At 41.4% G+C, this 15,293-nt stretch overlaps 1 protein-coding gene across 2 annotated transcripts in view; it reads left to right on the top strand.

Annotated features, from left to right (window-relative positions):
- Window positions 1-15,293, top strand: part of PRKCH (protein kinase C eta) — a 139,532-nt gene that overhangs the window by 91,049 nt on the left and 33,190 nt on the right. For both annotated transcript variants that reach the window (XM_069949153.1, XM_069949152.1), the window contains 4 exons: window positions 125-254; window positions 5,260-5,387; window positions 6,258-6,392; window positions 9,416-9,589. In XM_069949153.1, the coding sequence (XP_069805254.1) occupies window positions 125-254; window positions 5,260-5,387; window positions 6,258-6,392; window positions 9,416-9,589 (567 nt within the window). The remainder of the gene's footprint in view (window positions 1-124; window positions 255-5,259; window positions 5,388-6,257; window positions 6,393-9,415; window positions 9,590-15,293) is intronic.

Below are 15,293 nucleotides of genomic sequence, written 5' to 3'. Positions count from 1 at the left end.
TCTCTAATTGAATCTAGGTTTTCATTTCTCCATTTTTATATCTGCCTACTGTTAGTAGAAACATTAGGGTCGTCTTTTCAGTGTACTTATGTCAGTTTTATAACAATGTGTTTTTTGCTTCCAGATTTTTGAACAGAGATTCGGGATCAATTTACCCCACAAGTTCCGTGACCACAATTATAAGGTGCCGACATTCTGTGACCATTGTGGGTCTCTCTTATGGGGGCTGATGAGGCAAGGATTGCAGTGTAAAAGTAAGTACACTACAAAAGGCACTGTTGGTGTCTAAAGTGTAAAGGGTCTGGCACTGCCATTATTTGTGATTTCTTCTTCCCAATACAGACCTAATACTAATATAGAAGTTGCTGGGAAGATGTGTGTGGTTTGTGACATTCATATTACCGTTTTCAAGGGACTAAAAATAAAGTTTTGCTAGTAGATGTTGCTTAAAGTGTACGGCTCGTTATAACTTTAAAAATCTAAATTAAAAGGGGAAGTCAAATAAAGCAAGGTTGCAATTTATGTTGAGGTGATTTATGTTAAGGTGATTGCTAGATCGTTTGGGCAGCCCATAGAGGATAGCGGCAATCTGCTGCCGCTGCTCCTGTTCCATGGAGCGACTGCAGCAGATCGTTGCTATTACAGTCGTTTGTCTTTCAACATGTTAAAAGACAAACGACCGCAACGATCAGCCGACATCATTCATGTTGGCTGATCGTTGCCTTCTATTACACGGGACAATTATCATCCGTAACAGTTGAATGTGGCCGATAATCATTCCGTGTAATAGGGCCTATAGTCTTGTGCTTATTGAAATAAAGAGACCAAATGCTCAATGCATCTGTCAATCAAATGACTTCTCTGTGAGCGCACAAATGACTGGGACTTCCTGTGTTTAGTCTCTGTTTTTCAACCAACACTAAACTAAAAAGTTGCCTTCAGGAGACTGGAGCTTTGTTAGTAAGGCTATGTTCACACTACGTAAAAGTACGGCCGTTGTTGCCATTGGAGTGGAACACTGCCTATTCTTCTATACACTCAGTATACGCTCCGGCCGGGATCCCATGCGGCGTCGCAAAGAACTAACATGTCAGTTTTCTGGGGCCGCAATTCAGTGAATTGTGGCCGCAGAAAGACCTGTCAGTTCACACAATAAAGCGAGCAGCTCCAGACGATTGCTTCATTGTTTGCTATGAGAGTTCTGATGCGGGCGCGTGCTGATGCGCCCTCATCAGAACACTGCGGCCGGAAATGTCATCGGCATGATCTTTGCAGAGACCTGCCGTTCCGTGACCTGGCCGCGTCACGGAACGGACGGTTTTTCACGTAGTGTTAACAAAGCCTAAGTAAGTAAGTATAGCTTTGTTGTACATCATTACAACACAAATAAACACAAATAAATAAAAGACCCTGTAGGTTGAATTTGTCATTTGTAGCTTTATAACACCTTTTTTGCAGCCTTGCACCACTTCTTTATGCCAATTTCATTTGCACAAAATTTAATTGTCACGTAATGTATGATGAATTTGCAAAGATTTTTCAGTGCACTTCTTTTTTTTTATTGTCAACTATTGAGTGAAGTTGTGCAAAATGGTAGCACATTTTTAAAAAGTCACATTTACAGTCTGAGAACTCTGTACACACGAACCACACCCCTTTTATACTGAAATCCTGGCCCTTTTTGGAGCACCCAAGGGTCCAAAATGTAAAAATCACAATTTTTATTGACTGTGACCCATTTGTAACTAGAAATTGTTGCCATCTGGGAAAGCTCCTGTAGTCCGGGCTGATCTTCACATAGGTATTGAGGACCTTTGGGTCATGTGACCCTAAGGTCCTTCATCCCTCTCCTGTGCCGTCTGGCAGGTCCTGCTCCTCTGTTCAGCCCGCTCACCGTGAGGGGGCTGAACGGTGCAGTGGGGGTCCCTCTTCCTCTCTGGACCCCTGGGGGAGCGGGGTACCTACTATGAAGGCAGGGCAGGCTTCCTCGGGCCCCCTTCATGCAGGGGCCCCATAGCAGTCGCCTTCCCTACCTTCACTGTAGCTACGCCACTGTACATAGCAGATAATAATAAATTGTAAATATCACATATCACTGCAGCATAGGATCCAGCATTACCTGCACTTAACATTTCTCACCTTTTATTTTACGGATTGTATTATACTTGGTGACTATTGGGTATCTGGCATCCATTTTGAGCAATTTATGCACGTATTAGCACAAGGCATGCTGGAGAGAATGTGCCGGAAACGAAACATATTTCTAGTGAACTGAGACAGTTGATAATATCATTTCGTCCCTAAAGGTCATCAAGATTTTCTGAAGTTGGAAAAACAAGGATTTTAAATTTAGAACCAGAAGTAATAGAGAACAAAACAAGGAAACTACAGAGATCAATTTGTCTTGGCAAATATGAAAATTTAGTTTCGTCTTTCAGAGAAAAATCGAGACACAAGACAATCCAACCCAAAAACTATTCCACATACCATAAAGCTGACAACCAACAACCCCATCTAAAAGTAATTCCCAAACACCTAAGGTAACCACCACATACCACTATGGTCATGGACTACAAGCTACTTATAGTAACCGTTAAAGCTGTGGCTGGTACTGTAGCCATAGACCAGAAAAGAATGTAAATGTGACTAGTACAGCGGTTCCATCTACGGGTAACCATTGATATGAATTTTTTTCTAGTCATAATGGAAGCTCAACCGCAGAAGAGCCATCTGCTGTAGCCATTGATCACGAGTTTTCCCTAGTTACAATTGAAACTAAACTGGTACTGATGGTCGACCATAGCCATTAAACACTAGTTTTATTGACCCTAGTAAGTATGTCATTTCAGGGGTCTGGCCACCATAGGCATTTAGTGTTTTATCTATTAACATTGGACACTCACCGTTACAGGCGGTCTATCAACCATAACCGTCGACCATAAGTTTTCCCTTGTAAATATAGGGTGTTCATTTACCCACTACCAAATCCCCAGAATTAGTCAATCCACAGTTATAATTACAATCGGTTACTGAGAGTATATTTAGAAGACACATGGACTCCTATAGGCATTGAATCTGAATAGATATATTTTCATATCAACTGACATAGTTATACTTGCAGGATTTGTCAAGTTAAACATTTTTTCAAATACATTCATTTACCAAACTTCTCCTGATATGCTGCTGCTCTTTCTCTCCTATTGTTACAAGATGACTGTCTAGGTTATAGACCACCACTCTGTTCTAAAAACATAGATAGATTTGTGTGTGTGTATGTATGTATGTATGTATATATATATATATATATATATATATATATATATATATATATATATATATATAATGTAGGTGTATAGAGATATGTGTACATATACTGTATAACATGTATGTATAAATATGTGTACTTTAGCTATATATACACACTACCCAGACCACTGCTGGTGGTCTGTAATGAAGACAACAAGGTGTCAGCAATGGGAGGGAAAGAGCAGCATATTAGATAAGGCAAGTTTGGTAAATGTATGTATTTGAAAAAATATATAGCTTGATGAGTCCTACAAGGTTAACTATATTAGTTGAGATTGGAATACCCCTTTAATGCTAAAATGCTTACTTCCCTCTCACCGCCGTTTTCCCTTCACTTCCCTTTTTATAAATACCTTTTTATGAACTAATATACTACATATATTGCAGAACATTTTTACCTTTAGTACTCCCACCCTACTTCCACTATGCATTTCTGTGGTTGCTCCACACTATTCCAGAGTTAGTATTTTCTTTCTGTGTTGCCCCCCACTCGCACAGCTACTTACTATATAAGAGAAAATCCAACCAAAATTTAATTCATAGATTCTTCAGTAAAAGTAATAAAAGGGCCAAGGATGCTTGTGGGCTGTGGGCAGTCCTGGGACAGTGTCTCTTATAGGCCTAGGGCTAGTACAGCAGGCAGCAGATCAACACTCATTTACAGTATATGATTGGGCCGTGTAATAGGACCCTAAGGGGAGACTGGTCTGCACTGTAGCCTGTTATGTAGACCTGCTCAGGAGGGCTGCCCTGTGTCCACTGCAAAGGGGTTTACTATGTTCAGGGATGCCACCTAGGTAACTGTATTAAAGGAGGATTTCTTTGTAAAGGTGTTTGGGTCCCAGGTCGTGACGTGCTAGGGCCACTCTGCTTCCGTTACTGAGTGGCCCTGACATGCTACGACCCGGGTCCCCTCTCTAACCAGGAAGTTGCCGGGTACCCGGGGGCCAGGAGTGGTGCTACGCCGGGAAGGTGAGAGCATGTTATTTCTTTCAGCCTCCCCGGGACTTTTATTAAAAAAAATCGCCCTGCCTGGCATTGTCCTTTAATGCATTGTGAACCCAGTTTTATCTAAAAGATACCTTCCTCATAAAAACTGGCAATAACAGACTCTGTTGCCTTCCTGTCGCTCCGTGTTTACATTGTATAGTAATATTCCTGAGAAACGTGTTATTGTCTATTGACTACCCGCTGCCTAGCTACAGATAAGACTATGCTTTCAAGATTTAATAGGTTTATTATTTGGATTTAGATTTGACAGATTTATGCACAAACACGTGGTACTGCTATGGGGACTAGTTTTGCCCCCTAGCTTTGCTAACATTTACAGGGGAAACAGTTAAATTACTCCAAACACTAGTGCACCATAAAACTCCTTGTGTATGCTATTGAGTTGATCTTATATTGATCTTGAATGAAATTTATGGGATACCAGTCAGTTTCATTATACAGTATTGAGGCCTTACATTTACCATTTACCATGCTATTTCAGTTTTTTTTTCCATTGAGGTGAATATAACTGAGTTGTAATACCACACACAACCTGAGGTAAATTTTCTAATTTCCTTTAAGAAGTAAGACCCTGTCAATTATGCTCAAAATTTTCCTTTGCACTTGTCCACTAATGGGTTAAAATGGCCCTAAACAACTTCTGCATTGCTTGTCCTCCGCTCTGATAAATGTTAAAGCTTTGTTCAGCCCCTGTGTCATTCACTGGAAGATATTGCATCAGCACTCTATTGTTCTTAATGCCAAATGGCCTCATTTTTTAAATTTCCTTTACCATACAATAAAATCAGAGAGAATTATGTATTATTGTAGTGAACAATGCTTTTGTATTTCCCTCAATTTTGCTACATTCAAATCGCTGCAGTTTCTTGACCAGATGTTGTATGAAAAATGCTGGCGGAATGCAATGTATCGCTGGATGAATAAACGTATTGTTTCTTGTAGTGTGTAAAATGAACGTGCACAAGCGATGCGAGGCCAATGTGGCTCATAACTGCGGAGTCAATTCAGTGGAGCTGGCAAACGCTTTGGCAGGAATGGGTCTCCAGCCTGGGAACATTGCTGTCACGCGGGTAAGACATCACATAAGGAAAGGTTAACAACCGGAGAAATAGAAAACATTGTATAACTTATGTCAGGACCATTAAAAAGACATTACAGGAAGATTTAGTTTCTCTATCAGGAGCAAAGTATCGTAATAAGCTAGAAGGCAGTTTTGGGACTGACCACAGGGTGGCAGTCTTTCACGGTCTTGTTAACGTTCAGGAAATTCCAGAGCAAGCAGGTTGAAACCATGGAAGCAGTTGGTGTTTTGCAGTCTGCTCTAGCTTTGCTGTAACTAATAGGAAAATTCAGCCTTAAAACAAGAACAAGAACTTGTTTATGAAGCCATTTAGTAATTTTATATGGTATAGGTAATCCTAGTTTTTGTTAAGTGGAACTGAATGATGTAAAGTTTCTGTGCCCTTTTGAAACTGTGTTGTTTGTATAGTTTGTGTATTTTTTTTTTTTACAGGAATAGGAGAGAGAGTTTAGCTGATTTTCATTAGTTTTTTTATGTGAAATGTGTTTTGCATGAATATAAGGCTAAAAGGGTGCAAACCATGTTCAGTGGGGTGTGGTTATAAAGTTCCTGTTTAAACCAGCCTAAGCTATGTCTTTGTGTTCCCGCCCATCTGACTCTTTAGGAAAAGGCGCTGATATTCAACCAAATAGTTGAGGCCCTATATCTCTGGTGTAAAAAGAGGGTAAAAACTAGAGGACTATATTTTTGGTGTAAAAAGAGGGTAAAAACAGCAGTAGAATCAGGGCACAGAACCCAGTCTTTTAGACTGACCACAGATCCTCTTGTGTGCTTACATCAGTAATAAACTCAGCGCTGCTTTATTAAGCTATAAATACTATAAGTCACTTGTTAAACCATCTATTATTGTGTTTTATAGCATTCAGACAACAGTCCTTCCCGATCGGAGAACGGGTCTGAAGAAGACTCTCTTTCCAACACGTCCTCACAGTACAAGTTTGGGATTGAGGATTTCACCTTCATACGTGTCCTGGGGAAAGGCAGCTTTGGAAAGGTTGGTGGTCCTTGCCAGACCTGGAATTTTACCATATGTTTGATTAATATAGCTTAAGTTTTCTTTCTTTTCTTTTTTTTTTAATGCCTTCTGCATATTTCCATGAACAAACTAGTTATAGGATGTTGGGTAGCCATATTATGAAACCATAATACATTATGAGCTCTTTGTCCTATTAAGGGCTACAGAACCGTAGAGGGAACTTTTTTTTATTTTTTTTTAACTGTTTATAATTTCTGTAATAAAAACATTGAAAACCTATAAACAGGATACAAGGGTACACAGAAAACAATGTGTATAATGTCCATAGTGAGTACAGAAAATTGTCCGATATCTCAAGGTCATTAAAATAAGCCGCTAAGGACAGATGTGTATGCCAGTTGGCTCCTTTTAGTCAAGTTTCCAGTTCCATTAGTTATCTAAGGAAAGGTACTACCTCTGAAATAATAGGTCTCTATGGACATAAAAGGTACCAAACCATATAAATCTTTGGCCCAATGTGGCCCAATTTAGCAAAGAACCAACAGCAAAAAGACAACTACATTTTCCAAGAAAAAAAAACACCTGTATTAGATGGCTATTGGTATTGCAGCTTAACGTCATTCAAGCACATAAGGATGAGTTGCAATGCCAGACCCTTCTGTTCCTAACAGTGTGTCCGTGAGATTTAGAAAAAAAACTTTTATCACGCAGACACATGTCAGAAGTTTTGATTGGTTGGGGTCTCTGTGTTCAAACAAGCCTGGAAAAGTGGTTGGCTAAGCCCCTCCCTCTCTCCCTGCCCCCTGTCTCACTGACGGAGGCACACTCTATGGGGGAGATTTGTCAAACCTAGTGTAAAGTAGAATTGGCTCAGTTACCCATAGCAACCAATCAGATTCCACCTTTCATTTTCCAAAGAGTCTGTGAGAAATGAAAGGTGGAATCTGATTGGTTGCTAGGAGCAACTGAGCAAGTTTCATATTACACCAGTTTGATAAATCTCCCCCTATAAGTCTATGGAGTCCATATCCTGTAGCGAGCCAGAGAAGGAAGAGCTTAGTTGAGTGCTTCTCCTGACTTGTTTCAGCAATTGGTGGGATCTTAACACCCAGACCCTGAATGATCAAAACTTGTTGCATGCTGCTGTAACATGTCAAAAGTTTTTTTCAAATGACAGGGACCCTTTAAATGCATGGACATAGACTTCCTGCTGCTGCAAACTGCCCTCCATCCTATGATAAAGCTAGTCTCTAAGCACCTCCACTTTCCCCAAGCAAATTGGTGTGCATGCATACTTTCATATGGGTGCCATATTTTTCTGTCTAGCAGTTATGAGTCATTGTTTCTAGAAGACAATATGTTGCCTTAGGCCATGTTCAGACCTTGTAAGAGACCGGCCGTTCTGTGACCCGGCTGATCTCAAAAAAGATCATCCTGGTCGGTACTGCAGTACCGGCCAAATGATCTTTCGCGCCGCTGAGTTCTGATGCGGGCGCATCAGAACTCCTCACTGCACACTATGGAGCATGCAGCCGGAGCCACTCGCTCCTTAGTGTGCACTGACAGGGTTTTGTCAGTTTCACGCGGCGCCGCTAGGGATCCCGGACAGAGTGTATACACTCCGGACGGGATTCCATAGACAGCAATGCAACCTATATTTTCGTATCAATCACGGCTGTTGTTGCAATCGGCAGCAATCGGCTGTTGCAGCAGATCTGCAGCAGATTTGATTGGTTGTGTTCGGTTATTTAGATCAAATCTGCAGCTTCTCTGCTGCGGATCCGCAGCATAAAATCCGCTGCGATACGGTGTGTGTAAAGCTACCCTTACTGAGGAACTTTACAGTGGCATGTGGAGTGTCCAAATTTCTATGAATTCCCTCAGGGCCTACATATGTCATTGTATAGCTGTATTATATAGGATAAGTAATAGTTAGTCTGACCCACCTACCTCTCATGTGTGTGTCATGTATATAAGCAGTGCTCCTAATATAACTCTTACCCTCATAGTATCCATATCTTTTCTGGTGTAAGGGATTTCACTGTATTGGATAGGGGTTTCCATCTTGCTTATAATGCATTTTTTTTATCCTGTTTACTATTTAAAGGCGTTATCCAGCGTTACAAAAACATGGCCACTTTTCCCCCTACTGTTGTCTCCAGTTCAGGTGCGGTTTGCAATTAAGCTCCATTTATTCAATGGAACCGAGTTTCAAAGCCCCACGAAAATTGTAGACAACAGTAGGGGGAAAGTGGCCATGTTTTTGTAGCGCTGGATAACCCCTTTAAGATGCAGATAAGTAGGTCAATAGTTAGATGATAGAGTACGGCCTACTGGCTATATCCGTTATGTTAAGGGGGGGGGGGGGCATTTATCAAGACTGGTGTACTTGTATGCCTGCCCCCATTTCCCAGGCCAGATTTACTAAGTGTCATATGCCTCTTTGCACTCCCCACCCGCCCATCAGGCAAGCGGGGGGATATGGCTGGCCTACACCACTGAAAAGAGGTGAATCTGCCTTTTTTCCGTGGCATACGCCTGGGGGGCAGTTTTTTTTTTGTTTTGTTTTTAAATAAACTGGTGTCAAAGTTATACAGACTTGTAAATTACTTCTATTTAAAAAATCTTAAGCCTATAAGTACTGACACAGTGCTCTCTGCTGCCACATCTGTCTGTAAAAGGAACTATCCAGAGCAGTGGCAAATCCCTATAGAAAACCTCTTCTGCTTTGGACAGTTCCTGTTATGGTGGCAGCAGAGAGCACTGTGTCAGACTGGAAAGAATACACCACTTCCTGCAGGGCATACAGCATCTGATAAGTACTGGAAGGATTTAGATTTTGATGTAGAAGTAATTTACAAAGCTTTATAACTTTCTGGCATCGGAGTACCCTTTTAATGCAGCCCCACAGAATGTAGGCCAGTGCAGCATTGGTGACCCTACTGTCTAAAAGTAATTGTCCGAAGCAGAGTACCCTTTATAATGTTTTGAGTTTATAACCCCAGACCCTTCATTTTATTTAATTTTTTTGCCGCCTTCAGGTGATGCTAGCCAAATCCAGAGATGGGGATAACCTCTTTGCAGTGAAGGTGCTTAAGAAGGATGTGATTCTTCAGGATGATGATGTGGAATGTACCATGACTGAGAAGCGTATCCTGGCCCTGGCTTGTAACCACCCATTCCTTACACAGCTCTTCTGCTGCTTCCAGACTCCGGTGAGTTCTTTGTGATCTATTGAGTAAATAGTAAAAAGTCCTTCCATTAGCAGGGAGGCTGCAAGGTTCTTAAATATTGATGAAAATACATTTCAGCTACGTTCCCACTACTTATAAACAACGGCCATTATTTGGCAAACAAAACAGTGGCTGTTATTTTAAATGAAAAATTTCATTGACGTCTATGGACAACATCCGTAATTAAATGACCATGAATGATATTTCGACGGCCGTAGCCAAAGAATGTCCGTTGTTCACTACATTGCGTGAAACAATGGCCGTTGTTTGCTTTGACTCCAATGCAAATCATTGCATTATGAAAAAAAAAACGGCAGTTTTAATTGAAAACAATGGCCATTCTTTTTATAAAATGTACAGAGTGTGAGCACAGCTTTAAAGTGTAATATGTCATTGGTGGACACATTCATGCACCAGTACTTGGGCTTTGATACTTACACACTATTATATATATTTAACGTCTACAGAATGTGGTTATACTTTATACTGTTCGCGTTGTTGTTGTCGTCGTCGTTGTTGTTGTTGTTGTTGTTGTTGTTGTTGTTTTTCCCTAAATCCAAAGTTTACATAATACAGGAGAGCACCAGGCGACTGCAAAATGATGCTGGGTACAACAGCTCCTCCAGTGGGCAAATACTGTATACATGAAGCCATAATGACAAATATCCAGCAGGGGGCGCAATTGCATTGAACAACACATAGCCAGTAGCAGAAGTTTTATTTATAATGTTTATGCACTAGTCTCCCTTCTACAGGTTATAGTATATATAATGTATATTGTTATGTATTTAATTTCCGTCCCTCTATATCATTTTATGATTCTGCCAAGTAGTTCCATTCACAGCAGATTGATATAATATTTAGAGATGTGCAAGTGGCATTGTAGAGAGAGGGTAAAAATCTGATCAGACTATTTTATGTTAATGTGACTCTAAAAATACACAGAGTGGTGTGGTGAGGCTGTCTGGCATGCTATACTTCCACATACTGAGCTTAGTGAGATGTCCTTGGATGACCTTTGCATGGTCATGTAGACCTTTTTGTACAAAAAAAAAAATTGTACAAAAAAAAAAGTAAGCATTGACTAAAATTTGCAACAGACCCAATAATAAATGTCTTCCATGGAGTCTAGGTAGTCAGTGAAAGCTATGTTCTCATTTATATATGGTTTCGCTATTGCAATACATAGACAGCTACTTTTTAACTAAATGGCTTTGATGGGCCTGAGCTACCACCTCCCAGGCTCCTGGAGTAACCGGGAACCACTAATGCTGCTCCCGTCTCATCACAACAGGAGTCAGGTTTCGGCAGACTTGTTGTGTACGGTATAGACCACTGCATAGACCACAAGGTTTCCAAGGCTGCTGATGACAGCTTCAGGCATGTGGCTTCATTTCATGTATAGAAGCTGTAGGATACGAGCCGGGAGGTCTGCTGGGTCATCTTATAGGATTGCCAGCAGAGACAACCTTGGACCTACAAAGCACTTTAAAGGGGTACTCCAGCAAAAAGCTTTTCCCCAGTAAGTGAAACACATTACAAAGTTATATAACTTTGTAATATGCTTCAATCACCCATCTGCCCCCCTTCCCTATCTTTTCCCCCCTCAACCCTCAACCCCCCACCAGGAAGTGAAGTAAACTCATTCTTGCCTAATGACTGTTGGCCCCAGGCTTTTCTGTGGCAGCCATTTTGTGACAATGACATCATCAAGAGGGAGACTGGTCTAAGCCCTGTTAGGCCAACCTCCCTTTGTCAGATGACTCGGGTTGCTCAGCTCTGATTGGCTAAACAAGATGTAAGCCATCTAACAGTTTTACAGAATCAGTTAGACATCACAGGAGAGAAAGTGCATCATGGGAAAGGCCAAACAAGGAAGTGAAGAAAAATGAAGCCCCCAACTTAGAGGTTCAGGGACCTGCAAACAGTGGAAAATTTAAATGGAGACAGACTCAGGAGGGATGGTAAATGTGAAAACTATGTTTATGATTGATTGTTTGTTTGTTTGTTTGTTTGTTTGTTTTTTTTTCAAGCGTTGGCGTTTTAAGTTTTCTGCAAGGTGGACATCATACTGCATTAAAGGGGTAGTGCGGTGTAAAGCATTATTTCACTAAATAACACACATTACAAAGTTATACAACATTGTAATGTGTGTTATTTAAGTGAATGGCCCCCCTTCCCCATAACTATGCTCAGCCATTCGCAGCTGATGACGCGCTGGAGGGGGGGGCGGCATGAGGGAGGGCTGGAGCGGCTTCCCTAGCTTCCTGAAGATGACGTCCACGCTGGGGACCCATCTCCTGACTTCTCAGGGCAGTAATCACAGCTAGGAACTGACCCCCAGCAAGACAAATAGCAACCAGCTGAAGTATCTTGCTTACCACTCACGCCTCTACTGTGAAGCCTCGGAAAGTCTGCTACGCCTAGTTGTAAGACCTTGGGCTTGTACTACCCAACTTGGCACTCACCATACTAGTTGGGCAGAAGGCGGTCAGACAACCACTTGTCTATACGTGAGTACTAGTGTTCTCCACTATTCTTCCACCTGTCTACTACACTTGGCAGAACACATTATTACCTGGACAAGGTCCCCAAAGAAGGTCCCTACTATACCTACTTCAACTGCTACCTGCTCTTCACCCTCTCTCTCTACTGCACCTGTGAAGTGTGTACTGTTTCCAACCTGTATTGCACTAAAGTACTTCCCAGTAAAGAAGTTATTCTGGATAAGTCACTGGACTCTTTCCTATTTTTGTGTCACCGTACCTTCACCTACACTGCACTCACATCTTATGCTTGGGCCAACCCTTTTTCAAACATAGTGCCCTTGTGTCCGGGTATGGGTACTAACACCACTCCTGGCCACCATGACAAGTGTCATTTTGCATCAGTGATTTTCAGTGAAAATATGGCAATCATTTGTAAAAAAATAAAGTTTATTGTTGTATAGTATGTGTTCCTGAGAGAGCTTTGTGGCATCCGGTATGGCAGCTGTTATACCTCCAGAGCTGGTTATCATCCAACTTTCCTAGAGTAACGAAATGCATATCTGCCTATAATATATACTTTCTGGCCTGGCATGGATGTCTGCGATGGAGGCAAATGAATTGTGAGCTATACAAGATATACTGACACTAGGCAAGTAAAGTGTAATGAATCACCGTCTTAAATTTGGGCTGGTCTAGTGTTTGGATCCCTAAGTAAATACTTGCATGCTATATACTTCTTATCTCAGCATTGCAATTGTGGCTTCTCACTTTTTCTAGATAGAGACAAGAACTTCCGCATGTTGACGCTTTTTCTTGTAATGTGTTGACCACTCTTGTAATGTGTCGACGCTTTTTCTTGTAATGTGTCGACCATTTCCTGTTTATTTATGTGATTGTTGGAATCTATCCAGCTGGTGTCTCCCAATTGCACATGGGGTGCTGAGGATGAAAGTAAGTTTCTTATAAAATGTAAGAAACTTTCCCCCTTCCTTACCGCCCCGTGCACTGTAGTGACATATCGACAGGTTAGATTCTTCTAACCTGCTTATAGTTTCCCTCTATTTTTTTCGGCTGCAGGTGCAATGCTGCCTCTGGCCACAAGAGAAACTGGCAGTGGGATCTGTAAGCCATAGCTACCATGGATGCAGATCAAGTTTTGCTGGGGGGGTCCGGGCCCCCCTGCTGCATGAGCCCCATAGCAGTTGCTTGGTCTGCCTCAATGGTAGCTACCCCACTGTCTCCCACAATCACTTCATACACTGGGAAGTAAAATAGAACAGAATAAATAATAATGACCCTTTAAGATGGCAATTTTAAGAAAAAACTTACCCTTCCCACCCTATGGAGTTGTTTTGCTTGGCCAACTTTAAAAGTCAGTCTCCGTAGCAATGCATGGGGGATATAGATATAGCTAAGTGAGTGTATTATTAGCCCTGTACATTCAGTCAGTCCACTTCTATTTTTAGACCATTAATGGACATGGAGCTGCGATCCTATACACATGCATGTTTCTATAGGCTGTGCTATGTTATGAAGTGAGCGTCCTGTCCTCAGAAATAGATAGTACAGTGCTGAGGGCTGGAATGTAAAGGCAAGTATTTTTACTCCTGTGTCTTGTGATAGATACAGCCCCCCCCCCCCCCCCCCCATACCACAGCATTATAGGATAAAAGGTGAGGACCTGAACTTGTGTGTCAGGTCAGGTGACATTTGCCTCGTGCATTTTATACTGTACGTGTCACATATCGTGCACAGCAAATGCAGGAGACATGGAGGTGATCGAATTATCTCTTTTAAATGGCTTTTTATATCTGGCCAATTGTGGGAAAATAGAAGTCGTAGTGGTGGTCTCCTATGGGGCAACTCTGGAGGACCTATCTTGCGTTTTATAATACTTCACTGCTTCAGCGGCCATCTGCATGTTCCTCCAGGAATATCTCCATTTGAATAAATAATGTTGATACAGTCCGTAGGTTGGGGGCTACAAGGCGGCTTTGGTCCCATGATATGAAGATCACAATCAATGTGATTTTGTTGCAACATAACACAATTATGACAGTATTTCAAGTGATAATACCTAGAGATGAGCGAACCTGGAGCATGATCTGGTTCATCCGAATCTGAGTGTGCAGCATTTGATTACCGGTGGATGCAGCCCTAAGGAGTCCTGATTGTAGTATAATAGTGGCATTGCTACCAGATAGGCCACTATATAGTAAGACCATTTTGAATAACCCTATTATGTCTGTATATAACTAGTTAGAAATGACTAACGTGCTAGCATGCTCGAGGTTCACTCATCTCTAAAAACCTATAGATATATAGATATATATAAAATTTAATTTTTTAAGCTAAATATGGACATATTATGGCACCTATATTATGGCCACAAGTCCCAGTCAGTCATAGGCAGTCAATGGGTCTAATGACAAGAACTGACAGCATCCAAGTGGTCTAGCAGCCATAATATGGTGCAAAAAAATGCATCCCTACTATGCTTTTGTGAATATGGTCTAAATGTGTTGAATTTACCCTACTTGATTATTGTTGTCCTTTTTGCCCCCAATAAAATGACTGCATTTTTGGAGGTGCAGCCCATGTGCTTTTCTGTACATTCGGGCCGGGTTACACTATGAGCAAACTTACAGCAAGTTCAGGTTTGCACAAACCTGATGGCCTGGCATTTGTATGCCACAGCCTGGAGAAGATGGATGCAGCCCCTCTAGTTACACTCCAATGTTTGCTTACCTCTATTGCAAAAGTCAATAGTTACATTATTTTGGCAATAGCTCAGGAATATGACAAGTCCTCCTTGTTAATCTGTGCACATTCCCAGACTGTTACTGTGTAGCACCTAATATGGCTGAAATGTGAAATGAAGGGCACATTTCAGCGTAACCAGTTGTATCATGTAACACGACACTCCTGCTTACAAGTGGCAGCAATGCGGAACTATGAGCCAGTTTTTAGTTTATCAGTCTTAAAAGTCAGAATTAAAGGCATACTCCGGCAATGTTTTTTCTTTTAAATCAACTGGTGTCAGAAAGTTATATAGATTTGTAATTTACTTCAATTTAAAAAAAATCTCAATAATAAAAAACTAAGTCTTCCAATACTTATCAGCTACCGTATGCCCCGAAGGAAGTGGTGTATTCTTTCCAGTCTGACACGGCGCTCACTACTGCCACCTCTTTCTG

The sequence above is a fragment of the Dendropsophus ebraccatus genome, chromosome 13, assembly GCF_027789765.1.
Source record: "Dendropsophus ebraccatus isolate aDenEbr1 chromosome 13, aDenEbr1.pat, whole genome shotgun sequence".
Classification (NCBI taxonomy): Eukaryota; Metazoa; Chordata; class Amphibia; order Anura; family Hylidae; genus Dendropsophus; species Dendropsophus ebraccatus.
This window is presented reverse-complemented; position numbering and strand designations above follow the sequence as displayed.